Here is a 14904-nt window from a genome sequence, read left to right on the forward strand (position 1 = left end):
GGCAACGTCGTCCCCGCCTCTTCCGCCGGTGCTTCCGTCCCGGCGGGGCGGGCGGGCGCAGGATGGGGGTCACCTGGTAAGGACGGGAGAGGAGGAGGAGGAGGAGGAGGGGGGAAGGAAGGGGGGAGATCGCGGTGAGGGGCTCCCGGGGGCCGGGGGAAGCCGCCGGTGGGTCCCGGTTGCCCCTTTTGACTTCCCCGTCCCGGTGCCCAGCGTGGCGCAGGTGCCGGTGGCGGAGGGGAAGAGCCTGCAGCAGACGGTGGAGATCCTGACGCGGAAACTGGAGCTGCTGGGGGCCGAGAAGCAGGGAACCTTCTGCGTGGACTGCGAGACTTACCACACCGCCGCTTCCACCATCAGCAGCCAAGGTCAGCCCCGGGAGAGCCCCGGGGGGGTCCGGGTCCGGGGGTGCCGTCAGCCGGCCCGCAGCCCTTTCTTCTCCCGGTGCCCTTTCCAGCTCCTTAACGTGGCGCCCGGGGGGTGAACCCCGGTGACAAGAGGGTCTCCCGTGGAAGGAGCGTCTGCTGTGGGTGAGGCCACGGCTTGGACCGGGACCGGGACGGTCGGGGCTTCTCCCGCAGGTCGTGGCTGTTTGATTTATCGTGGTAGGGAACGAGCAGCCATCTGGCCGCCCGCAGAATGTCTTCTCCGCCCGCAGAAGGTGCCTGTTGCGGTTGCCGTCGGCCTTTTCTCTTCTCTGGGAGAAGGAGTGTCCCTGTACGGGGTCCTGGGGCAGCTGGGGAGGGTCGGCATGGGGCACGGACAGGCCTGCCGTGGCCGATGCTCTCTGCCCGGTAGCAGACACTCGGCCGTGCCCGTTCTTCCCGCTCCTTAGCACCGTTTTCCCCAATCCCTGCGTGTCCCCACGTTGTCCTGCCCTGGGGATGGCCCTGTCGCGGCGGGGAACCTGGCCTTGAGGATTCCTGCTCCAGCTTCAGCAGCCGTGTCGAGTTATCTTTGCTGTCAGCGTTATTTTTCTGTGAAACTTCAAATGCTGTTTCTGTCTGAGTCACTTTGGAGGCCACGTTTTGCTCTGGAGAGGATGGGTGCGAGTCTCCTGGCAGCATCTGCCCGTCTCCGAGGGGCAGTCACTGGAGGGCAGGCGGTGGCAGCCGGCCTGCAAGCTGGAGGGGGGAGCGGAGCGGAGCACCGGGTCCCGGGACAGTGGGGAGCAGCTCTGATGGGGTCTGAGGCATGAGGTGACCCAGGTCTTTCCAGGGGATGTGCTTAGAGGACCCCAAATCCCCTCTTGACATAGCATGGCCTAAAACTGCTCAGAGGTACGGCGTGGCATGTTCACCTGAGGGGCTGTTCCAGTCTCTTTATCCCTCCTAAGCGCCCCTTGATTTTCACATCATTTAAAAATGCTAAGGCAAACATTGCCACTGTCTCTGCGGCTGCCTTGGGGCTCGGCTCTGCCAGTTTGCCCAGACAGATCTATTTGAAGCTACCAGAGACGCTTTTTGCTGCTTTTTCTGCAGCTGGAACTTGCATGGCCACATCCCTGGAAAGGCTTTTTTGATCTACGTGGATAAATGAGAATTGTTTCCAGCTTTTAAAGCATGGTATAAGCCAGGGCACCCTGTTTTCCAGAGCGTGTCTCAGCACGTCCTCCCCAGGCAGGACTGGTGGGTGAGTGGGAAGAGAGGCAAAGCCCAGCCTTCCTCCTGTGACCGTTGGCAGGAGGACAGTCAGCAGATGCCCAGTCCCACATTCAGGGATGGGAGGTGGGTGCTCTTTGCTGACCCCCCTGCCCCAGCCTGCTGGGGCTCTCGCGTCCAGCTCACCCTCTGGTCTCTGAGTTGTGCTGGCAGAAGATTTTTTTTTTTTTCCCTTTAACTTTAAATCTTAAGAAGGAAATACAATCTATTCCTTGAACAGCCGCATAACATAAAGCATGTATGAGTGGTACAAGGACCCTGGAATAAAAGCAACAAGGAGGACAATGGAAAAACCAGATGCTTCTTTTTTTAAAAGCACATACAAGCGCAGGACTGTTGGTTTTACAGCCCAAATACCATTGCTCTTATTTCAGGGCAGACAGGCAAGCTGATGTACGTGATGCACAACTCCGAATATCCCCTCAGCTGCTTTGCTCTCTTTGAAAACGGTCCCTGCCTCATAGCAGATGCCAACTTTGATATCCTTATGGTGAAGTTGAAAGGCTTCTTCCAAAACGCCAAGGCGAACAAGATAGAGAGCCGGGGCACCCGCTACCAGTACTGTGACTTCTTGGTGAAGGTGGGCACAGTTACGATGGGGCCCAGTGCCCGTGGGATATCTGTGGAGGTAAGAATTGTCTTTGAAGGGTATGAAATACAACTACAGACAGGGAAATCCCATTTTGGAGGTTAGACGAGAAATCCCCCGTCCTTTCTGTGTCTCAATCGCATTGCTTGTTGCTGGTAGTTTGTCCTAGATGCGATCATGTATGCAGCAGGCAGGGTATTTATCTCCTTTTCACAACAAGGTTTAATTCAGGCAGGTACTTGGGGGCTCAGCTGCAGCTACGGAAAAGCCTGTCATTGAAGTGCCAATAAACAAAACCCTGAAGGGATGCCATCAAACTAAAAAGCTGCTTAAAGTCCTGATGCACAACACTAGTAGCATACTTCAGGTTAATAAGCGTACCGAGGGGGACAACACAACCTCTTCAGCTGCTAATTTGATGCTGATTTGGGTTTTGCTTGCTTTCTCCATCTCGAGCAGACACAGCCCCAGGAGAGCAGGGCCCTCTTGTCCCAGGTTCTGCTCACGCAGTGTAGAGATGGTCTTCTCCTCACCAGAGTGCTTTTGGCAGGCGTCAGTCCTACCCCGTGGCGTGCCAACCTGGATTGCTGCACCGTGGGCTCGAAGCCTGCCATCAAACAGCTTCCGCTCTTTCTGCTCAGTGCTGTGACTGCTGATGAGGCTCGAGAGCATCGGCTGCCAGCTGCTGACGGGCGTTTCACGGGGTGGAGGCTGGGCTGAAGCAAACTCTAAAGGAAGATCCTCCAGTGTACACGAAGGGGCATGGGAGGATCTAGGAAAGCATTTGGGGAGATGCTTGGCTGAATACAAGTGTGAGTCGAAGGCTCACAAGCCGTGGACAAGCCTCAGCTGGGCTGAAAAACATCTCGGAAAAGACAAGGAGCTGGGCTGCGCTGGTATGGGAAGGGCAAAGCGGAGCAGGTCAGACTCCAGACATCTAGATATATTGGTGCCGAACAGTCTTCAAGATAGCTGAGAATTAGATGCTTAGAGGTCTTTCAAAATCAGAGCTTATGCTTTTTCTAAACACACAAATCCTATTATCTGATATACAATTAATCAGGCAGGCATTCCTAGCCAGCAGGGATGAGGATTGAGAAATGGCTTATTTCTTCACTGCAATAAACACAGATGTTGTAGCATCAGCGTTGCTATTGACCTGGGGTTAAACAGAAGCTTTTTTTACCCGAAACTTGAGCTCAGGACCAGATTTGGCAGGTGGTCTGGCTGCTTCTGTTTTGGTGTAGTAGTTTTTTCAGGGTTTGCGTTAGGACCTACTCCTGATTTGGGACCAGACTCATATTTAGTGAAACGCTTGAAGTCCTTAAGTCCCAAGGTTTTTTCCAGTACATTCCTGAGAGATGTCACAGCCACACGAGTTGTTGACTTACCAGCATGTGGGAGTGAAGTTTGGTTTTGGGTGGGATAAAGTTAATGTGGCGTTTGAACCAATGTCCCCAAGACATGTCCCAATCCCCACTATTGGGGATTTAATAAAAGCAATGCCCTTACAGGGTACATTTTACCTCCCCTTCCTTTTTGAAGGGATTGCTTGCATGTTCCCAGCGTGTCCTGTTTATTTATATTTGTCCATCCTTGTTATATGCTAAATATTCTCAGATGTTTTTTATGAAAAGCATTCTCTTTCTAGCAAGGTAGAGGGAGGAAAGCGCGTTGCCTCCTGCGTGGTTATTGCCCCTGCTGCGAGCTTCAGGGCTGTGGTTTCTGTTGCCAGGTGGAGTACTGCCCCTGCGTGATAGCTAACGACTGCTGGAACCTGCTCATGGAGTTCATGCAGAGCTTCATGGGGAACCACACTCCCGGCATCCCGTCCGTGTTTGGCACCAAGCACGACAGCATCTACAGCCCAGCAGACACGATGGTTCAGTATATGGAGCTGTTCAACAAAATCCGCAAGCAGCAGCAGGTGCCTGTAGCGGGGATCAGATGAAAGGACTCCCTGGAGCCTGGTTTAGAGCGACTGCATCCTCTTTTCTACCTGCCCATCTGGATCAGGATTCCCTCCAAAAAGTGGCACTGGAGGCAGCCCAAGGTTGTTGGTTTTTTTTTCTCAATCTCTTTCCCATGTTTCAAAGCAAAGGTCTTGAATGCTACGTGTATTTCTTGTCCTCCTTCATGGTTTTGAGCGTGTCTGGGATCAGCCCTGTGGTTCTGATGGTTCTTTGTACAGTGCTTCATGCAGGGGATTACTGTTCGTCGGCAGGAGGGAAAAGGAGAAATTCCAGCCAAATGCATGCAAGGGCAGAGCTTCCTTGACTGCGAACAGCTACATGAGAGATTTTTTTTAAATTTTTTTTTGGATACCCATGTGAAAGTGTCTTGTTATTTTTCATCAAAATAAAAAGCTGTATTTTGTGAGGAGATGGAGTCTTTCTGCACAGCAAGTGTTGTGCTGTTTTGTATTGTTTATTTACAGCTTTTGAAATTTTCTGTTGCATGGAGACAATTATTCAGCAGAGTTTTATCTTTGATTTGGTGCAAGAGCTTTATACCCCTGAAGCAAACTAATTTCCCTGTAGCAAAATCTACAGGAATTCTTGCATTCCTATTATGGGTATGTTCTTAGCTTGTCTTCATCTTTTATATCTGATGGGAGTATTAAAATCTTCTACCTCTCAGATGATACCGATGAAGCCTTGTGATAAATAAATAAATAAGCCTGGCAGGAGCCCTCTCATGCATTGAAAGAGAATACCAACCGCTTTGTCGCTTTGTTTGAAAGGTAGGTAATAAATGTCCTATCCCTGTACACCATTTCTCATTTGAGAAATCTTGGTGACTTCAGTGGATTTAATGGAGTAAGGAAGGACTTGGGGAATAAGAGCAAAAAATTTATTATAAGACTTAATGATACAGTATCACTCAAATATTTTTTTTAGTGGCGATTTATTTTTACAGCAGGAAAACCAGGGAAATCAGATCCCTTTTGAGCAATCTGTCCCCTTGATTTTACTTGTTCAGTACCTGTCCAGCTTGTAGCTGTCATTTTTTCTTCTCCTCCCTGCTCCACTCTCTGCTCAGTCTCAGAATACGCAGAAACACCCTCATTCAGCCACAAACCTTTGCACTGAGCTTTCTTCGTGGTTCCTGGGAAGGCTGTGTGTAGCAGGGTTCCAGCTCTGCAGCCCATATGGCAGACATAAAGGGCAGGCGTAGAGAAGGTCTAAGGATGGTTCTAGGAAGGGAGATTTGCAAGAAGGACGGTGGGTTCCTCGTGAAGAAGCAGCGTGTGTCTTGCTCGCAGAAAATATTGCTGGTTCCTTCCCAACATGTGGGTCTTGAAGAGTCTGAGGAGCAAGTAAAACAGAAATAGATTTCTCCTAAATAGATTTTTCCTTCTGAAGCAGTGGGGGGAAAAGAAGCTGTTTTGTTACTTGATTTGCTGACTGGTAGAGAACTAGTTATTTAGATATGACTTCTTTGTGATTATCATTTATACCTGTAAACCTAATTAACTGTTAGAGTGCCTAGAGCTTTTAGTGTGGGCATTTAATAAATTTAATCAGCACTGGGTCCAGAAAGATCTGGTTAATGAGCCATAATAAATGGCATAATGTACCGTAAGTGTGTTAGAAATTCCAACATGCTGAATATACTGGATTTTTGCAACTCTTAGCTCAAGTTCATGACACGTGCGCTGACTTCAGTGGGACTATTAATTTTCAGTGGTGAAAATTCAGTGAGAATCTGACCTGCTGTCATTCCACATAGTTAAGCGTGGCTGGCAAAACTTATGAAAACAAACTGTAGTCTTTGTAGGGATAGTTATTTCTGTCCTGTTTCCCATTTTAAGTCTTAAGGTTAAAAAAAAATACCTTTTAACGGTCAGATTAGTCATGCTGAATGTTGCTAATGCTTTATTAATTCCCAAAAGATGCGTTCTGTAACCAGAGATGTCAAAACTCCGGTCACGTGTCTTAAAAACATAAAAAGTGTGCTGGAATCTCTGGGGACTTCTGTGCTCTTTATTAATACATTGTACTGTTCCTAGAGTAATAAAATGGGACCCCTTGAGCTACATTCTGCCTTCAATTACACCATTACAGCCATTGACGTCAGTAGGTTTCCACACGTGTAAGGATGGGTAGGATTTAGCCCTTTATGTCTTAGCAAAAATGTCTGTTGTTGTAACTGTGTTCTCTGAACGAGGGGATCAGCTGCTCCACATGAGGGGCTGCTTTTACTCTAGGGCTTTTTACTTTCTTGATGGACAAAATGACTGCTTTTCAATCTTATTAGCTGCAGTAATCCTCCTCATTCTGGCCCCCCCAGCATCAATATGGCAGGTTAACGTGGCTTCGAACATGCTAGTCTGCATCTTAACAAGTCTTCAGGGGGCTTTCAATTGTGTTACATTAATGGATTGAGCCAGTGTAATTGAAAACCACCCTAATTTTGCCTGTCAAGGCATGGTCTGGAAGGTTGTTTTCCTGTTGCTCCCCAGTGTTTTCTCAGAGAATGAAAGACCTAGAGGGAGAGGTGGCCAAACTGTAGTCCTGTACCACTGTGGATCCTTTTTTTTCTGCTTCTGCACCTCTCAAAATCACTGGCAGTGTTGTTGCTTTCTGTGAGTTGAAGCCTGACCTAGAGGGGACTGCGGATCTTGGGGATGTGGGTCTCACCCTTGCATCATCATAGCTTTCCCCCTCCTAGCTCTAAGTAGGCCGAGTGACGTTACCAGTGTCACTAACGCTTCAGTGGCAGAGAGAGAGTCCAAGTCTCACTGCTACCCTGGGGATACTGTGGGCTTTTGTTCTGGTTTGTGCTGTGGCATTTTTTATGAAGTACTTACATAGCAGCTGCACCCTGCTAAGCTTTACAAAGAGAGTGAGGACATAAGGGCCTCGTTAATCTTCAGTTTTAATTCTTAGCAGATATTACAGACTGGGGGCTCATTGCAGTGGGGAGCTGTTGAAGAGTTGAGAGGTGTGTGACTGTGGATTTCTGTGCAGGTAGGGGTTCAAAACAGACCAGGCACTGGTCAAAAAGGGAAGGCGTAGAGAAAGGACGACAAAGCTCACAGGAAGTGGAATTTGTGGGAAGGCTGGCTGGTGCAGGAGCTCACAAGGAGACCACCAGGCTGTGCAGTGTCCTTGTCCCGTGACAGAAGAAAGCAGGCTCCCACCTGTCGCAGTAAATGGCGGCGCTTTGCCTCAAAACTTACTGGGACAAGACAGGTTGGGGGGGAACACTTTGTCCCTGTGCAAAGGAATTGCGTCTGTGACACCGCTGACCTGTGCTTCGTGTCGCTGGTCCTGTGTGGTCCACGACTGCTTCTTTGCAGCTTTGCCCTGGCTCAGCGCTGCTCGGAGAGCAGGACCGGCCGGTCCCCGAGGGTACCTCCTGCAGGCTGTGAAAAAAGTTGAGTTGTCCCAGTGGGTGCAGGTGACTCCCAAGCGTGGCTGTCCCTTGCCTGGGGACAGCCTTCCCCCCCCTCCCCGGCCTCAGCGCTGACGTCCCTTTGTCTCTCACAAAACGCCTTTCCATCCCCTCATGGTGTGTGACCTGGGGGCCTTCGAGTGACCTCTGGCGAAGGCCGGTACGGCTCGGGGGCCTTTGTGTGCCACCAGTGCTGTCTGTGGCCCTGTGGGGTGCCCACCCCCATCACCTCAGGGTCCCCGTCACCTCAGAGCCCCCCGTGGGCCCCCCCCGTCACCTCAGGGGCCCTGTGGGGCATCTCCCACCCCACACAGCCACCTCGGGGGCCCCGCGGGAACGCGCCACCTCCCGCGCTGCCCCTTTAAGAGTCTCTTTGTCTCCTAAACATCCTTATTTACCCTCCTGTGACTCAACCGAACTTCAGCCTGGGATTCACAAAGCCCGGTACGTCACCGTCCGGGGCCGGGCCCGGGCAGTCCCCGCCCCTCGGCGCTGCCCTGCCGCTACTCGAGCGTAAGCCATTGAAGAGCTCTCCCTAGCGGCTACGTAGAGTTCGTAAGCTCCGCCAGAACTCTGTCTGCCGCGACGTGGGCTGCGCAAACGACGTCCGTCGGCGCTCCAGCCTCGCCGTTAGCGCCGGGCTCCGCTCTACGGAATTGGCGTAAGCACCGGCGCTGGATGGGGAGCGGGGCGAGGGGGAAGGCGAGAGCGTTGTGTGGCGTGCTCTCCAGCCAACGGCGGGGCGGGGCGGGGCGCGGCGGGCGGCCAATGGGCGGGGAGAGGGCGTGGCCGGCGGCGGTTGGGGTGTCTCGCGCTGGGTGACAGCTCGCGCGTGCTGATGATGGCGGTAAATAAAGGGGCCGTTGGGGGGGGGGGGGGGGAGGCCGCGACCCCCCCGAGGGCGAAGTGGGGGGGGGAGGGGAAGAGAGGCGGGAAGGCTGAGGGAGGGGAGGCACCCCGCCGTGAGGAGGGTGCTGAGGGGTCCCTGGTGCCCCCCCCCCAAGGGCTCCCCATCTCGGTGTGGTTGGGGGGCGCGGGGGGGGGGAGAGCTGAGGCGGACCCCGACACCCCCCCCCCCCCCAGCCCCGTCGGCCGCCGCCTTTGTCTGCGGGCGGGAGCCCCTCAGCGGCTTCGCAACTTTCCCTTTGTTGAGGCGCGGGAGCGACCCCCCCACACCCCCCCCTCACAGACACCCACACCCCCCGCGACCGGCCCCTCACAGGGGGCTCTGGCGGACCCCGCCGGCCGGGGGGGGGGGAAACAGCGCCGGGGGTGGCGTCCCGCCACGGGTGGGTGGGTGGGTGCCGCGGGTCGTGGTCTTGATGCCAGCGGGGAGGGGGACAGCGCCTTAAAAAAAAATTGCCCCGTAACCCCCCCCCATGCTGTGCTTGGGGGGGTGGGGGTGGAGGGGGGGAAGGCACGAAAAGGGGGAAAATCGGTGCTGGTTCATAATTATTAAAAGAAAAAAAACAACAAAAAACCCTTGTGGGTTTTGTGTCGTCCCCGCCGCAAAGGTAAACAGCAAAAGTTAATGACGGGGGGGGGGGGGGGTCTGGGAGCATGTTGGGTTTAGGTCTCTTGATGGTGAGCGTCTGCCTCGGGGAGCAAAGCATGCTTTAAAATCACAATTTAACCATCATTTGAAGCAGAGGGGGTCGCAGTGAATTTATGTCCCCTCCTGCGAATGCTCAAATGGCCAAAGAAAATAACTGCTTACGCGTATGAGCCCTTACAAACAGGAGTCAGTTTTAGAAAAGCTGCTAATTTTAGGAAATGCGCCTGCTAATCCTGTTACGTGCGGCTGTACGTAGGAAAAAGCAGCATGACCTGTGTGTCAAAACAGCTCCTGATCTCCAGGTACAGTCAGTGAGAGAATATTGACAGATGTGATGAAAGCACCCAGTTATTTTGAAATATGTGTGTGGAGGGGGGAAGTGTCTTTACTTTTCAGAGGTTCACTTGTACTTTATAATCGGGGAAAGATGCTGCGAGCTCTTGAAATCGCTGAGCTCATCTCGTGAGAAATGTTGCAAAATTTAGTCCTTTTCTACGCTGCTGCTTCAGAGAAGATGCTCACTGGAACCTGAGGAGCGTGTGGTGAAAGATTTGATAGGCGCTACCGATTCCTCAGCCCAGGCAAAACTCTAATTGACTTGGGCGGGAGCTTCTCCTGAAGTAGCATCAATCGTTTTCGTGCGAAGGCAAGGCAAAAAATAGGGACCAGATTAAGAGGGATGATAGGGAGGTGGGACTGGAAGCAAAAATAAGGTGTCTGGGAGGGGGAGGATGGGGGCTGTTGGTGGAGATGAGGTCTGAGCTGCTGCTCGAGGAAAGGAAACGCACGGCTGGGACGTGAGAACGAGGACAGAAGAGCTGCGGGAGCAGGGAGGATGAGAGCGGGTAAATCGCTGGAACTGTGAATATAAAAACTCTCTGTGGGTGTGAACGCTGTGGATTAAACTTGCCCTTGGGTTAAACGAGTGTCACTCTTAACAGAAGTGTCTGGAGTTGCACCCGGTCTACAGCCGGCAGTAAATGCAGTGCTGGGGTTTGCGCTGAATTTCTGCTGCTCTGCCTTTGGCAGCTGCACTTGGGGGTTGCTGTTGTTTAACAATTGTCAGATAGGTTGTTTATGATGTTAAAAAAAAAAAAAAGGAGAGGGCAACAAAAGCATTTGGTGGTGTTTTTAATTGCTTTGAAAATAGGCTAGGTGCAAATATTTGAAAATTACGTGCCAAACATGACCAGCATTTGATGTCTCTGAGCTAGGCGTGCTTTCAAACACGAGGCTGCAAATGGTAAATGCTTGTTTATTTTTCGCCCTAATCATTCTTCCTATTAATACGAGCTGACTTCAAGTGAAAAGGGCGTTTTGAAGTTGGCAGCTTTTCAGGTCTGGAATAATTCTTGGTCTTGTGCAAGTTCTGTTTGTTACAAAGAATTTCGCTTGTTCAGGAGCAGGGCTTAACAATAGTCACATATGCAACGGTTTACAGGCTGTTACAGCTAGTAAGTCAAAATTGGGGATTTATTTAGCTGTTGTGTGTCCAAAGATCGTTAGTAAAGAATCTGTTGCTGCAGTTCCTGCAGAGATTCAGATTTCATGTGGTACAAAGCCCTGTGGTTGACAAGACACGCTGGAGGCCTGTAAGAATGGAGAAATTGTGAATAAGCCTCATGTGTTGTGGCTTGCAAAATGAAGCAGCGCTTGGTCTGATTAGTATTTGGATTGGTAAACTCGAAGGGAACGGCAAAGGATCTATCTTTCGTGTGTTGTACTGTTAATCATGGGAATACTGATGATGATAAAAGAAAAAAGGGCACATTTAGCTTGGTGTATTGCCTCTCTGCTTCTGGGTGTGAAAGCCTTGAGTGCAGTTTTCTTGCTGCAGTGGATTTCTTGCAACTAATCATAATCCTTTGCTTGGTGTTTGCTTGTTTGCAGCGCTCTGTCCACATCAGTCATTGCAGGTTGTTTTCTTCAGTGCTAAAACACACTTGTTAATTGGGTTTTTTTAAAAGTAGTTACTGTTTTGTCTCAGCACCTAAGAACGAGTGACAAGAAGCACTTGTGGCAAAGGTGATATAAATTACTGAATGTGTCTTTTAAGATCCTATTTTTATTGGCCTTTTTTTTTCCTTTCGTTAGCTATTTTTATACTGAAGTTTCTTAGGACTTCTGCTGGGACTCATAAAGTGAAATTTAGTGTTTTCTCATCCCTTAGAAGATGGTAGTGGATAGATTAGAATAGCTAGGAAATGGAAATACTACAAAATTCAGCTTCTGTCTTATAAGATGCATGTGGATTCTTTCACATCCATTTTTTGCTTTGGGGAAGTGTGAAACAGTTTCTGAAGTTGACCTCAGCTCTGAGTCAAAACAAAACTAAGGTTTTTGTTTTAAAATTGTTTGTTAGAAATTAATAGAGAGATACTAAGATAAGTAGGTTGAAAACTTTGCCTGTCACTGGGCACAGCAATTCAGATCGAATGGGGGAAAAGGAAGAGGGGGTAGCTCACTCTGAGCTGCGTGGTGGGACATGCTCCAAAAGATCCCCGCAATCCTTTATTTTCTGCACAGGAATCCTCTCCAGCAGATGAGAGACACTGGAAGTTTCCCACTTTGGTTAACAACCTTTGTGGTTTTCATCTTGAATATTTCATCGAGGGTTGGTTTTGTTGTTGTTTTTTTTTTTTTTCCTTTGGGGAATGAAACCTTCGGAGATGTTCTTGTCTCAGCAGCCTATTGTTAATTGCTCAGTGTATAAACACTTCACCTTTCCTAAACACTTAACCACAATGAACAGGCTGTTGAGTTGATGTGGGTTACGTTGTATAGAAAAAGCCCCCCCCCAATGTCAGTGAATGGAAGACCATCTTTGTTAACATGAAACCTTTGACGAATCATTGCTCTGGTGTGTACTAAGCAAATTCAACAAATTGTTTAACTGAAACCACTACTATTTTAAAATGTGATTTATAGATCAGAATGTCTCGGTTGTTTGTTCGTATCTCCGTGTATACTGACACTAACGCTCTTCACTTTTGTTTTTATTAGACTTTAGATCAAAGATGGCTCATGCGAGGCTGTTAAGTCGTATGTGGCTTGCGAGCCATTGAATTACAGCCCCAGCATGCAGGCTTCATCACGTAACTGGCAGCAGAGCTACGGAACAGCTATAACATGCCACTGAAACAAAAAAGATTAAAGTGGGAGTGAGGGGAGAGAAGGTAAAAATGGAGGTGGAGATTCTGTCCTTTGCCAGTGTTGTAGGGAAGTAATTTCTAACTGGTATAAAGCTAGTTATTTGTATATTTGCAGTAATTCATATCATAGCATATTGAGGAAAATGCAAATTAAAATGCACACTCTGTTACACTGCATTCTGGTGGTTTTGAAGGGAAAAAAAAACCCCTTTTTGCTACAGCATTAGGAAGTGAATTAGTATCTTTAGTGGACATAGGTAGGAAAAAAAAAAACTTGGCTGCTTTGAGCTAAGTGGTGTTAATTAGCTTTTTGCTTACAAGATAGTAATGAGTGCACATTAACTGTTACATCTCCAATACATTACAAAGATCAGTATGAAATCCCTCAGAAAATGGCAAACTTGTTGGGGTGTACCTTGAGATTTTTTCAAAGAAGGCTCACTAGGTAAATTCCTTTAGGTAATTATAATGTAATTCACTGAGAAGTCTGTCCTCTCAAGAATTTTACTGAGAAAGTAGAAGAAAAATACAGGCAGCTGTCTGAAAAACAGAAGCTTTTTTCAGTACATCTTCGTTCCTCCTCATGGTGCACATGCTTGCTTTCTTGTCTTGCTGCCTTGGCTGTGTAATTCAGCCGCGTTTTCAAATGAAGACAGAAAACTGGAATACGCAGATCTGACAGCTCAAAGTTAGTATGAGTGCATTTGAAATGTATCTTGTGTAACATGTCAGTCGTGACGAATGTACTCTTTTAAAAAAAAAATTCTGACTGAGGGGATGCTTTCTCAATGTTTTGTAACTTTGCTAACTGAAATGCAAAAGGGTGCTTTAGCCAAAGCAAAAACCACATACTCAGACACAGGAATCCCTACAGAATGTTGGAATTACTGCATAACATGCTCCCTCTTGGTCTTTAAAAGAAAAGAATAGTTTGGTCTATTATAGTATACTTGGCTGTGTAGTATATATCACAAAAACTTTTACACTCAACCTCTAACCAAGTGTACTGAAAAAGAAACTTTTTTTTTTTCTTTTCCCCCTCTGGGTGAAGCCAGTGGCGGTTTTGAAAGAACCAATTTAATGGAGAAAAGCTTTAGTGCATTTATGTTCTTTTCAGGCTTTTCAGTCAAACCATGGAAGATCAAGTCAAGAGTTATGGGCCACAGCTGTGTTCCTCCATTGAGATCTTCTATAGGACATCAGCTGAGCTGATTAAGAAATGGTGACCACAGCTCCATTCCCTTATTCACTCTGAAAGGCAAATCCGTCCACTTGATTGAGAAGCATTGCCTTGCAACCATATTTTCCCATTCACTTTCAGTGGGCGGCTTAGATTTGATTAAGAAATACTGTCCTATAATTACATTCTGTCCCTCTCTCTCATGCTATGAAAAGCCTCTGAAGACAATTCAAGGTTTTGAACTTTAAATAAAAATGGTACGGAAGGAGGGTCTTTACAGCTTGGCTAGGTGGGTATGCAGATGAAGTGATAAGTAGCTTTTAGCTAGAAATACTAAAAGAGTATCCTAAGAAGGGCCATCAATGCTGGCTTATGTTTCTGTACTGCTGCAGCTTTGTTCCCCACTTTCCTGGAAGGGATCAGTGTCTCTAAGCCTGACTCCATTCCAATAAGTTTGTGACAAATGGGCTTTCCTTTTCTTCAAACAGCAAAACTGTATTTTATATTAAATCCTTTCTTTCTTTTGGCATGATGGGACCTGGTTCGTCTCTTGCCTGATGCTGAAGCTAACTTTACCCACTAATTTTAGATAGTTTAGAATTTTACATTATGTTGTATATTAAATGTGTTCCAGCTGAATAACAAGTGCCTTGTGTATTAAGAAAATGATAGAAATTTGTGGCTGACTTCAAGCTTGAACATTATCTGCATAAATATTGAACTGTAGTCTATCAGAATGAATAATTTCTTCATCCACTAAACTTTAGCAAATACAGTTCGGCATGAATGCCTTCCCCCCACCCCTGCAGATTTGTGTAACTTGGTGAAATGAGCAGCTAATGTCATTTTTGACTAATTGGGGTTTGCATTTATCTTCACTGTGGGGTTTTAGTACTTGACAGTAGTTGGTGGGTGTTCTGGGTGGAGGGAGAGATCTAAGGATTGATTTAAATAGACTATGTGTCTATATATTTGCTTGTGTGCATGTATCTACAGATGTGTTGCTAGAACTGGACAACACGATCTGCTTTTGGATGCCTAGGGGTTTTCTAATCATTAACAAACAGTGAAAAATGATACGTTCTAATTCAGAGATTGTGACTGGCTTACTATGATCCAGAGGGCTACTTAAAGATGAATTAACCAAAACTTGGATTGTGTGTTACTTAAAAAGAAAAACACATCATCTGATGGGGATATAGATTGGTGGTTGGCTGCTTGGGCTGGGAACCCACAGAGATCTGCTGCCTGTAGCTGTCAGGGTGTGACTAAACTGTATAATTTCAGCATCACGCTCTTGGAGGAGTGATGCCTCCAGTTCTTCCATCCAGTGACCTTTGTTAGTAGTTACAGGGTGGTTTTGGTTT

The 14904-nt window shown here is 48.1% G+C and overlaps 2 protein-coding genes and 1 long non-coding RNA gene across 4 annotated transcripts in view; 2 read left to right on the top strand and 1 right to left on the bottom strand.

The window, feature by feature from the left end:
• The first annotated feature begins 5 nt into the window (after positions 1-5).
• Positions 6-4632, top strand: MED20 (mediator complex subunit 20). Its single transcript, XM_075055651.1, has 4 exons — positions 6-76; positions 214-368; positions 2036-2289; positions 3986-4632. The coding sequence occupies exons 1-4, from the start codon at positions 63-65 to the stop codon at positions 4199-4201; spliced, it is 639 nt and encodes a 212-aa protein (XP_074911752.1). The 5' UTR covers positions 6-62; the 3' UTR covers positions 4202-4632.
• Positions 4633-5240: 608 nt separating this feature from the next.
• LOC142043896 (uncharacterized) lies at positions 5241-8272 on the bottom strand. Its single transcript, XR_012654142.1, has 3 exons — positions 8049-8272; positions 7506-7621; positions 5241-5558 (listed from the first exon to the last, which is right to left on the bottom strand). It is a non-coding gene; the product is annotated as an uncharacterized LOC142043896 (long non-coding RNA).
• A 172-nt stretch (positions 8273-8444) lies between these two features.
• Positions 8445-14904, top strand: part of USP49 (ubiquitin specific peptidase 49) — a 34170-nt gene continuing 27710 nt past the window's right edge. For both annotated transcript variants that reach the window (XM_075055646.1, XM_075055647.1), the window contains exon 1: positions 8445-8497. The gene's annotated coding sequence lies outside the window, so the exon portion shown is untranslated. The remainder of the gene's footprint in view (positions 8498-14904) is intronic.

The sequence above is a fragment of the Buteo buteo genome, chromosome 23 (genome assembly GCF_964188355.1).
Source record: "Buteo buteo chromosome 23, bButBut1.hap1.1, whole genome shotgun sequence".
In the NCBI taxonomy this organism is placed as follows: domain Eukaryota; kingdom Metazoa; phylum Chordata; class Aves; order Accipitriformes; family Accipitridae; genus Buteo; species Buteo buteo.